This window comes from Neoarius graeffei, chromosome 7, assembly GCF_027579695.1.
Source record: "Neoarius graeffei isolate fNeoGra1 chromosome 7, fNeoGra1.pri, whole genome shotgun sequence".
NCBI lineage: Eukaryota > Metazoa > Chordata > Actinopteri > Siluriformes > Ariidae > Neoarius > Neoarius graeffei.
In genome coordinates, this window is record NC_083575.1 from 11261400 (window position 1) to 11273396 (window position 11997).

Here is an 11997-nt window from a genome sequence, read left to right on the forward strand (position 1 = left end):
TGTTATAGGAGCTATAAATGTACTGTCCTTCAGCAACCTATGACACACAGGTTTACCTCTGTCCATCCGTCTGTCCATCCGAAACACCCTTTTTCTCAGCAACCACAAATCATAGCCACTTGGTACCAAATTTCAGCTTGGGGTTCTATACAGCATATACCGTTTTCAGATCTGTCCCACAACAACTTCCTGTTTACTGACCGAACGTATTTACGAAACATATAGTGTGGATTTACAAAATTTTCATCACACTTTTCTCAGTAACTGCAAATCACAACTGCTTGATATTTGGTACCGAGCTTCAGCTTGGGGTTCTATACCGTGAGTACCCTTTTCAGGTCTGTTGCGCATCGACTTCCTGTTTACCGATTGAAACATATATAGTGTGGATTTTGACGCTATTTCAAGAAGCAAAATGCTGTTTCAAAATGACGGTTTCCCAGGATGCTAATTGAAATCCCTGGGGAGAGACGCTGCTCTTTAATTACTTGTTTCAGGGTTCGTTATTTGTTGACGTCAACATTAATAATAAGTGTCCTATTCCTTCGATCGCTTGCGTACTGATAGAAGCGAGAGTGGGGGGGATACGGAAGTGAGCAGTAGCTCACGGTTGATCTTGTTTTTAGTTTTCGATGATGAAGGATATTTGAATTTGGATTATTTCTCATCTGACGTAAATTTCGTGTATCCTGACGAGTACAATGCAAAACTTCGAAATTGTATTCGCTTTTTTTTTCCCCCCTCTTCTTTTTTATATTTGAAAGGAAAAGCAAAAAGTTCCAACTTGCCCAAACTTTTAATTAATCGTTTATTGGATGTCGCAGTAGCCGACGCAGATCTCCGCCGAGGTCTCACTCATGACACTTTGCTTCAAGTAGCATTTATCTAATTAACAAGTGAAATAGCCAGCCATCATCTTTGATCTGCGTGTAATTTGAAATGGTGCGATGTTATTAACATGTTTTTGCTTCTTGTCTTTCGGAGTTTTTTTTTTTTTTTTTTTTGCTACCCGTTGAATAATTGGGACGCCACCGACGATGTGCAATTTGGCGCTGATGTGACGGGTCAAACCACAGGCAGCGTTAAACAAGGGCTTGTCGTAATTGTAATAATGGTTAATGTCATTATGTCCAGCGCGGAGCAGCGTTTAGCTCACCAAGACAGACACCGAAATGTTGTTTAAATGGTTCCCAGTGCTGAAAATGGCTTTCCCAGCAGCACGTCTGCGAAAGGACCCAATTAAAACGCGAGGGGGAGGACGCAGGGTCGTGCCGTTTCAAAGGACTCGGGTTTTACATTTCCCAGCGCAAAGGCCCTCATTAGCTCCAGTAATGAGACAACCGGAGAATGCCAAGTGCAGGTCTTATCTCGACGCTCCTCGCTGATCCGCTCGTCAGCGCTTCTCCGGTTCATGGCCACTTTTCTGCTTCACACAGCGCCGTTTCCCTTTCACTTCTCCAGTCCTCCTGTGTCCCCCCCCCCCCTTTTTGCTGATGGCTTTCATTTGCGGCTCGAGGTTTTTCTTGGCGAGCACACAATGGTCATCTGATGCGATGTCAGTGTAGATCATGACAGTTTTACTTGTAAGTGTTGGATTTGAGGTTAACAAAAGCAGGAGCTCATCCAGCAGACATTAAGAAGTTATTACAGCGCTCTTTTGTAGTCTTTGCTTTGGCAGTTTTATGAAGCTCAAACGGTCTTTGTTGTTTCCCCAGGGAAAAGAAAAGGAATGTCAGTAGCTTTATCTTTATTATTGTTATCGCGTGAGGCTAATCTTAATTGTTGCTCTTGTCAGCTGAACGAGTCAAGGTCCTGGGTCAGGCGAAGGCTCGGAGGAAAGGCCGACAAATCTGAACACTTATCCGTCTCCTATAAACGCTGAGGAGCAAGGAGATCCTTAATCAGCCTGAGAGAATGAGAGAACCTCTCCATGAGTCATTCGTTGAAAGCATATCAGTGCATTTTAATGAATGAACACATTTGTTTTCATAATGCTCCTGACTTATCTGGACGCTTTAGATCTTGAAGATGTTTCAGGGGTGTTGTGAATTTTTCCTACATTCTTCATCCCCATGAAAGCTTTATTTCGAAGTTTTCCTTGTCTTCTGTGGTGTAGATTGAATTTGACCACAGCTGGCTGAGCGCTTGATTCTGATTGGTTAAAAGATGAGTCGGAGTATATCGACGCACTTGTTCGAAGATGGGATCGTTTCTATAGGAACGACCTCCTCCATAAGAAAGCTTGTAGACGGCGGGTGTTCCAAAAATATTTCCAGGGCTCCTGCTGGCACTCGTCATTCCATCAGTGACGAAGAGAAAATTACTAGCAGTCATCAGAGCGACGAATGTATTTGTCATCTTTATCGTTATCATAAGTCATCTTTTATAGAAATCCCTCTGTTTGCTGAAATGAGACGGCGGGAAGCCAGAGTGTAAACAACGAGCACGTGCTTGTGGCCAATAAAAATCGACTACACATAATGACCAAATTGGCGTGAAGCTTTTGATTAATCGGCCAGGTGTGGTGATGTAATCATCTCTGCATGAACCAAACAATGGCGCAGTCAAAGCTGAGGAAGTTTTTGGCCAGGCTTCTTCAAGCACTGAAGATGATTTAAGGGCTGAAAAAGCCACGGAGGAGCCAGGCTCAAGGCCCCAACTGTCCCCGAGTACATCAGACAGTGTCAGTAATACAGGGGTCAGTTTAAAAAAATAAACAAACACGCCAAAGCGAAAGTGCTGTCAGGCCGGCAAGCAACCGAAGGGAGCTACAGTGGATATAAAAAGTCTACACACCCCGTTAAAATGGCAGGTTTTTCTGAGATAAAAAATAAAAATGAGAACACGATAAATAATTTCCCACCTTTACTGTGACCTATAACCTGTACAATTCAATTGAACAGCAAACCAATCTGTTGGGGGGGGGAATAAACAACGTACAATAAGCTGGTTGCATAAGCGTGCACACCCTTAAGCAGCTTTTGATTTAATTTTAGCATTCAGTCTTTTTGGGTCGGAGTCGATCAGCCTGCCACATCTAGACTTGGCAATATTTGCCCACTCTTCCTTGCAAAATCTGTCAGATTGCGAGGGCGTCTCTTGTGCACAGCCGTCTTCAGGCCACCCCACAGATTTTCAACTGGATTTAGGTCTGGGCTCTGGCTGTGCCGTTCCAAAACTTTTGGGGGTCATTGCCGTGCTGAAAAATGAAATTCCTCTTCACCTTCAGCTTTCTAGCAGACACCTGAAGGTTTTGGGCCAAAATTGACTGGTATTTAGAACTGTTCATAATTCCCTCCGCCTTGACTAAAGCCCCTGTTCCAGCCGAAGAAAAACAACCCCAAAACATGATGCTGCCACCACCATGCTTCACCGTGGGTATGGGGTTCTTGTGGTGATGCACAGTGGTGTTTTTGCACCAAACATCTCATCTCATCTCATTATCTCTAGCCGCTTTATCCTGTTCTACAGGGTCACAGGCAAGCTGGAGCCTATCCCAGCTGACTACGGGCGAAAGGCGGGGTACACCCTGGACAAGTCGCCAGGTCATCACAGGGCTGACACATAGACACAGACAACCATTCACACTCACATTCACACCTACGGTCAATTTAGAGTCACCAGTTAACCTAACCTGCATGTCTTTGGACTGTGGGGGAAACCGGAGCACCCTGAGGAAACCCACGCGGACACGGGTAGAACATGCAAACTCCGCACAGAAAGGCCCTCGCCGGCCACGGGGCTCGAACCCAGGACCTTCTTGCTGTGAGGCGACAGCGCTAACCACTACACCACCATGCCACCCTGCACCAAACATACCTTTTGGAATTGTGGCCAAAAAGTTCAACCTTGGTTTCATCAGACCATAACACATTTTCCCATATGCTTCTGGGAGAGTTGATGTATTTTTTTTTGCAAAATTTATCCAGGCCTGGATGTTTTTCTTTGACCCTACATCATAGTCCAGACATATGGAGAATACGGGAGATTGTTGTCACATGTAGTACACAACCAGTACTTGCCAGAAATTCCTGCAGCTCCTTCAGTGTTGCTGTAGGCCTCTCGGCAGCCTCGCTGACCAGTTTTCATCTTGTCTTTTCATCAATTTTGGAGGGACGTCCAGTTCTCGGTAATGTCACTGTTGTCCCATGTTTTCTCCACTTCTTGATGACGGTCTTCACTCTGCTCCATGGTATATCTAATGGCGTGGAAATGTTTTTGTACCCTTCTCCTGACTGATACCTTTCAACAATGAGATCCCTGTGATGCTTTGTAAGCTCTCTGTGAACCCTGGCTTTTGCTGGAGGATGCAACTGAGGAAATGTCTGAACTTTATTTGGGGCTCATCAGAGTCAGTTTAACTGATGGCGGGTGTGAACCCAAAAAGACTAAAAGCTGTAATTAAATCAAAAGGTGTTTCAACAAAGTATTAGTTTAAGAGTGTGCACACTTATGCAACCAGCTTATTGTACGTTTTTTGTTCTTCCCCCCAAACGGATTTGTTTGTTTCTCAATTGAATTGTACAGGTTATAGGTCACGTTAAAGGTGGGGAAAGTTTTGAAATTATTTATCGTGGTCTTTTTTTTTTAAATAAACATCAGAAAAACCTGTCATTTTAACGGGGTGCGTGGACTTTTTATATCCACTATATCTTTCAGGAGGCGTGGCGTGTTGCGTCCTCATGGCGAGTGTGTGATGAAAAACACGGTGTCATTCAGTGTTGGGTTCGTAAATTGACAGGAAATTCGGATTCCTTCACCGTTGGTTGTTTCAAGATTCTTCTCGACACTGTTCAATTGTAAATCAAGTTGTATGCTGAAGTGAAGGCTAAAGCGAGTCTTAATACCGCTTTTAAATAATTCCCCACTAAAATAATCTGAAGTAAGCTCGAACTAAAGAGGCCTATTTTAGCTTGATGGTGCGCAGGGCGCCCAAAATCAAATCTTTCTTAATAGAGGCTGGAGTTGTTTGATGATTTTCCCATAGCGACACATCCAAAAGTGGCTTATTTCTGACTTCTTGGTGACACGAGACTTACAGTTCCTTCCTCATGTGTTCTTTAAATTCTGTAGGTGTTTATTAGGTATGTTGGTCTGAATCGCGGGTGTGGCTCGTTCCACGAGATAATAGAGCTGTTCACACGGCACATATTTGCATCGATGCTGCACCGATGTATTTTGTTGCGATATATCTTACACCGGTGTAAATTTTGTGGAGCGTTCACACGTGAGAGAAGCGTGTTAGCACCGGTGCAGCCCCACTTGTGTTCACACGGCAGTTTTTGCGACCGTGCTATACGATAGTAATAATGCGGAAATGAAATATGTGGCAGATCACAGAATCCAGGGACACATGTCGGCCCGGGGGCATTTTGAGTTATTGACAGATTCAGAAAGTACAGTTTCTAAGCTTTCCAATGATGCCTTCCATGTGGAGATCTGACAATATTTGAAGAATGTGTGGCCTTTTGAAAGTGTATACTTCTTAAAACAGAAAAGGGAGAAAATCGCCCTCAAAGTTTTCCATCTCAGTTACTCTGGGTGTAGGGCGGGCACATAATGGTGCTCATTTGCATGACATTAAGGAAAGCCCTACCCCCTACGAGCTAGCACGATACTACTTTCATGTAAACAAAGATCACCACGTCAATTTTCCTTCCATGCAAAGTATGCCCAACACAATTATGAAGTACAAAAATAAGTCTTAAAGTATACTTTAACGTTTTGTGGTTGAAAAATTACTCACACCGTAAGAAAGAAAGATAGCACGATGATGACACAACTAACAAAACGCTAGTTTCATGTAAAGCCTCGGTCACAACCGGCCGTACAGTACGCGCTCCTACGGCCGGTCTACATGCAAAAAACGCAAGAAACACATGGAGAGCGCGCATGAAACGCACGAGAGCGCGCGTGTGATGTGCTGATTTTCGAGCCGCAGACCGGCCGCAGAGGTTCTTTGTCATGTCAAACAAACTCTACGGGCGCTTACGTTTTTTTCAGGTTGCAAGACAAACTTACGGCCAACGCGCGTCTTTCTCCGTGAACAAAAAAAAAACCGCAGCGATTTGGGAAACGCCAAAAATCACACGGCCAAAAAATCGTACGTCCGGTTGTGACCTAGGCTTAACCAAACCACAACACTCTCCGTTACATGCAAAAATAACCACACAGCCTTAGATTAATAAACTCACCCCATCAGAAAGAGAAACGGCGCCTTGCACACACCAATGCCTCTAATGGAATGTAATCCTAGAACAGTCCGTGTATCATCCGATCATTCAAGTATTCCATTCAATCTGGAAAACGAGGTTGTGTTTTTTTTTTTTTTTTTCTAGAAATGGTCATCTCCGATGTAAATACCGTGTGTCTGTTTGTTTCGCGGTGTTTCAGCTCCTCTGCGCTCTGTTTAGTAACTCATTCCATAGTGAAATTACACGCCTGTATGCAGGTTAAGTAGCCATGCGCTCAATTCGGATCATACAGCTGATTCGCGGAAAAAAAAAACAAATGACTTAAATCATCATGTGAATGGCCCATATGGTAATTTACCCACACCGCCCAGCAGGCTACAGTCCTGACAAAAACAAGACAATTTGCAACAAAAAATGTATGCTTTTCCAACAAAACAATCTATTATCTGAAATACTGATTGCATTCTTCAAGATCTCAACTTGCACATGATGGAAAAAAACAAAAATCACAAATTTCGAAAAAAAAAAAAGCTTCTTTTGCAATTATCTCGGATTCGTTTCGGCCGACATGTGTCCCTGGATTCGGTGAGGGGTCACATATGCGCATGCGTGAAAATGTACTTCCTTTACCCGGTTGTCATGGCATCACCAAGCGCCGGGAAAACAACGTGAATGAAGACACCAGTGTTGCCAGATACTGCTGACGTTTTCCAGCCCAAAATATGTTCAAATCCGCCAAAATGCACTTAAAACCGCCCAATCTGGCAACACTGGAAAACACGCAGTTCTGTTGTTGTTGATATTCGCCATTTTGGAAGCGCAAAATACCAGGATGCAAATTATGCAATGCCCGTATGTAATCAACTCTCCTCACGCGTAGCGAGTCTACCCCTGTAGCGTTCAGACGTCCCATTTTATATCGGTGCTGCCCCGCAAACTAGCATTTACTCCGGAGTAAATTTCTTAAACCACCTCCCGAGCAGGGTTAGATTTGCACCGGTTTAAGCAGCTTTCAGGGGCTACACCGCTATAACTTTGTACCGTGTGAACGCTCTACCGGTGCTACACCGGAGTAAAAGTTGCCGTGTGAACACCCCTATAGACATCGTGATAATGAAGTATTTCAACATTACCATAAATCGGCGTCTTTGTGTCGCTGGATGTTGACCTGAATCTCTGGCTCTCGATTCCCTCAGGAGGCCAATCAGCTCCAGAGCAGCAGGGCGGCGTACAGCAGCCTGTCGTTCGAGGAGGTTGTTCAGGAACTGATCAAGCAGAAGGAGGTGGTGAAGAAGAAGGACGCGCACATCCGCGAGCTGGAGGACTACATCGACAACCTGCTGGTCCGAGTCATGGAGGAGACGCCGAGCATCCTGAGGACGCCGTACGAGCCGAAGAGGAAAGCGGGAAAAATCTCCAAGAAGTAGACGTTCAAGTTCGAGCCGGATCATAATCAACGGTACATGCGGTGTTACAAGAAACGGTTCTGATTCACGGTGATCTTGAAGTCACACGTTGCTCTTAGTTTACATGTTAATCAGAATTCAGTGACTCGAGATTGTATGTATGTTTTTGTTTTTTTTTTTGAGTGATTGAAGGACTTTTCTGCCAACGCCAAACACTGGCTTAGAGCTTTTTATTATGTATTCTTTTGTTTATACACTGATTTTGTAAATATATTGTTGTGTGGCGGTGTGGGAAAACCCATCGGAAGCCAAAAAAATCAAAGGAAAGAAATCTGGTTTGGGGAAATGTGTGTCTATATATATATAAAAAAAAAAAACAACCCTTTAACGTGGAAATGTTTTTATTTCCTTTTTTAAGTTTGTCGAAGATTCCTACAGAGGTCACGTTTTCCAAACATGTCACGAGCTAAAGCCTTGCTTGCCAAGTATTCGTACACAGTGAATGTCACGCTTTGATCAAGCGACGTGTCATCGCAAAATGGACAGAATCCATATGAATTCTGCTGATTCGCGGTTGCCAAGAGCTCCGTGACGCTTCTGTGCGACAGTCGCAATCAGATCTTGACAGTTGGATGAAACCAATGTCAAAATTTCACCATGTCAAAGGTTTGCCCAGGCTGCCACACACACTTAGTGTTTTTTTTTTTTTTTTTTTAAGTGTGTTTTAAAAAGACTAACATTGCGGTCACACCGAAACTGACTGTGAAAGGCTGATTTTACACAGTACGAACAAACCTTTAACATCCCGTTTCTTTCATAATGCACTTCACTTCATCAAGCCTTCTGGTTTACGAATCACATTCCTCCTTGACACGACTGTTCCCATATGTCCATCTCACCTTTCAACTGTGTGTGTGTGTGTGTGTGTGTGTGTGTGTGTGAGCGAGTATGATGTCGTGTTCGGAGGTGATGAGTCGTTACAAGGTTGCGAGTCCGAGTCGTGTCGATTGTCGCGTTTACGAGAAAGAGCGCATAGTTTACTGTGGCGCACAGCCAAAAGGAACGGATCTGGAACTCGTCGACCGTCGCGCCATTCCGTTCCTCGGTACGAGCGTTACATTACTGCAGACGGTGCTTCAGTTACAGAGACAGGGGTGCCAATATTTATGATCAATCAAAATGTCAATAAAACTCACTAGGCGGGAAAGAGGAAATGACGCAGGATGTGAAAGGATTCACTTTCTCTTCACGCCAAAGTTACAGTGAAATTTGATCTGTGAATCTTGTGAGCCAATAGAAAACAAGTGGGCGGGACTGTGGGCTCTGGTCGGGTGAGGGGAATAAAGAAGCTACTACTTCTTAGTAAGTTCATGAACTTTTGCTTCATGTCTGAAAAAAACAATTAAAAAGAAATTTGAGAGATTTTTTTTTTCTCTCTCTCTGCCTCCGAGCATGATCGTGTTCACAGCATTGGTGCCTCCGCAGAAATGTTCTCATCACTACTGTCCGTTGTTTCTTTTAACGATGATTCTCCAAGCGAGCAGGTACTAAAATTGTAATTTTTTTTTTTCTCGGTATTTGTTCTGACACAATACACTGGACCGATGCACAGTGACACTACTGAGGATTTAGCCGAACTGCGATTTGAAATGAGGCTCGTGCTACTAGGATTCGTTCCAATTTTGTACTTTTTTATCGTAAAAGTTTAAATTAAAATTTAAAATATTCAAAATCTGATTGAAATTTCTCTTTATTTTTTAGTCCTTGAGCGCTGATTGGTGGAAATGTCGCCAACCGGATCTGCCTGTTAACGTTTCAAAAAGTCTCGGGTTCGGTTGAGTTCAATATGAAATTGAAATTTCAAACGTGTTGGTCTAGTAAAATTCAGATTTTATTTATTTATTTTTTTCAGTTTAGCTGTTTTTAAGATCGAATTTTAATTATGTGAAGACAAATTCAAAAAGTTTTAAATATTCAAAAAAAAAATGCAATATTTAAAACAAAAAAAACCCCAATTTGACTTTCTGCCCGTTGCGGCTCTTCTTATCAAAATGCTATCTCCAGTTTTAATGAGGTACTTAAATAAACTAAGTTAATGATTTTTAAATTTGCTACTAAAACACGCAGGTGATTTTGTTTGTTTAAGGCAATTACTTTTCACTGGCTTATTTGTCAATTTTTTATGACGGTATATCCATGGTTAAGTGCAATATTTGCTTTAATGTGGGGTGGGGGGGGTTACACATTTGTTTTCTGGGGTAATGTGAAATACACTCAGCGGCCGCTTTAACAGGAACTTGTTCTTGGCTGCAGGAGTGGAACCCAGTGTGCTGTTCTGTCCTGCTGTTGCATGCTGAGATGCTTTTCTGCTCACCGCGGTTGTAAAGAGTGATTATATAAGTGACTATATCCTTCCTGAACCAATCTGTCCATTTTCCTCTGACCTCTCTTCTCAACAAGGCGTTTATTTCCACCCATAGAACTGTCCCTCACTCGTTCACTCACTCAAATCAGTGTTTTTTATTTTTCGCACCATTCTGTCTGTGTAAACTCTAGAGGCTGTTGTGTGAGAGAACCCCAGGAGATCAGCAGTTTCTGAAACACTCAAACCAGGCTTGTAGTACTCGAGTCCAGGACTCGCGCCCTAATTTTAAGGACTCATGACTCGACTTGGACTTGAGCACTGATTGTGCGTTAACTGCATTCGGACTCAGAAATCGGAAACGAGGACTGTTTTTTAATTTATTTTTTGTAACATGCCATCATAATTTGGAATAAGATATTTATATCTACATTAATTTTTGTACTAATTTCGTGCAATGACTCGCACCTGCACAGGATTAAGGCGCAATCAGCACGCCTGTATAAAACCTGTGAAAACACACTTACTTTGCGAAGTATTGAGTTGCTGACACATTACCAAGCCTTGAGCTACATGTCGGTCCTGGGATCGAGATGCTGACCTCTTCTGCTCCTCGGACTTGTCTGATCCATCCTGGTGCCCTGTATCTGGTTGGAGTCTCATCGCATCGCTCCTGTGGAGGACAGCCCCATGTGGACAGTTGGGGGTCGCGCCTGGAAGACGCTCTGGACTCTTGCAGTGGTGCTTTGCTGACTTTGGGACTACGGTTGTCGTGAACGGTTTTGCGCTCAGGTTTCCGTTGGTGGGGGGTTTATAGCATCAACGAAGCTGACTTTGGCTACATCCACACGACAACGGCAACGAGATTTTTTTTTTTTTTTTAGCGGGTAAAAAAAAATATCGCGTCCACATGGGCAACGGATCAGTAAAATATCATGTACATATGGCAACGCAACGCTTGCTGAAAACGATGCAATACACATGCCACACCTCTACGTGCGCTGTAAGACGGTCACATCGGAGACACCAGAACAATAGAAGAAGTAGGACGCATGCGCATAAACCCCTTCTTCTACCCGGCGTGAAGCACTCTCAGGAACAAACACACAACAACAAGTGGTCGTGTAAGCGTCTCTGCCGCTCGCCTAGTTGGTAGAACACCTGTACGTTTTGCTTCAATAATGCGAATAAACTTAGCAGCGACTGCAGCACTGAAACTACTACTACTCTGGGGTCCGCCATTGTTGCTGTCATTGTTACGAATGATGCGCGCGAGAGTGCTGCTTGTTCTAGTCATGTGGTTTTGAAGTCATCGTAAACAAATCCGTTCTACTCATCCAGACGACTTCACAACGGCGCCATTGCCAGATTTTTCCACTCTGGAAACCGTTCTCAAAAAATATCGTTTTGGGGCACCCGAAACGCCGGTGCCGTGTGGACGCCAGGCCGAAACGATAAACAGTTTTATCGGATTCACCTGAATCCGTTGCCGTGTAGACAGGGCCTTTATGTTAGGACTGTTAATGTTATAGTCATGTTGCCCAGATGAGTATGGGTTCCCTTTTGAGTCTGGTTCCTCTCGAGGTTTCTTCCTCATGTCGTCTGAGGGAGTTTTTCCTTGCCACCGTCGCCACAGGCTTGCTCATTGGGAATAGATTAGGGATCAAATTAGCTCATGTTTTAAGTCGTTCAAATTCTCTAAAGCTGCTTTGCGACGTTTATTGTTAAAAGCGCTATACAAATAAACTTGATTTGACTATTTCCTTGTTTGGTTTCCTGATCTCCGAGTTCTTGTTTCTCGTCTTCGATTCTGCCGAGTCTACGACAGCCTGTTTGGGCTATTCTTTAAGTTCGTTTCTTAAGACACGTATTTTTTAGTACGTTACCTCGTTTGTTGACAGTTTCGGCAAACACTTCCGCCTTCTTCAAAACAGTCACCAGATGTCGAGTGGTGACGTGCCTTATCAGCTGATGTTACTCTATGGAGGCGTGAACGTCCCGCCCAATTTGACAGGTAGTCCACGCCTCCTGCTGT

At 43.6% G+C, this 11997-nt stretch overlaps 1 protein-coding gene across 1 annotated transcript in view; it reads left to right on the plus strand.

Moving 5' to 3' along the window:
• The window catches only part of LOC132889097 (rab11 family-interacting protein 2), a 38102-nt gene extending 28770 nt beyond the window's left edge, over window positions 1-9332 (plus strand). Inside the window, exon 6 of the mRNA XM_060925263.1 lies at window positions 7391-9332. Coding sequence (XP_060781246.1) covers window positions 7391-7621 — 231 coding nt within the window. The 3' untranslated portion in view covers window positions 7622-9332. The remainder of the gene's footprint in view (window positions 1-7390) is intronic.
• Window positions 9333-11997: the final 2665 nt, after the last annotated feature.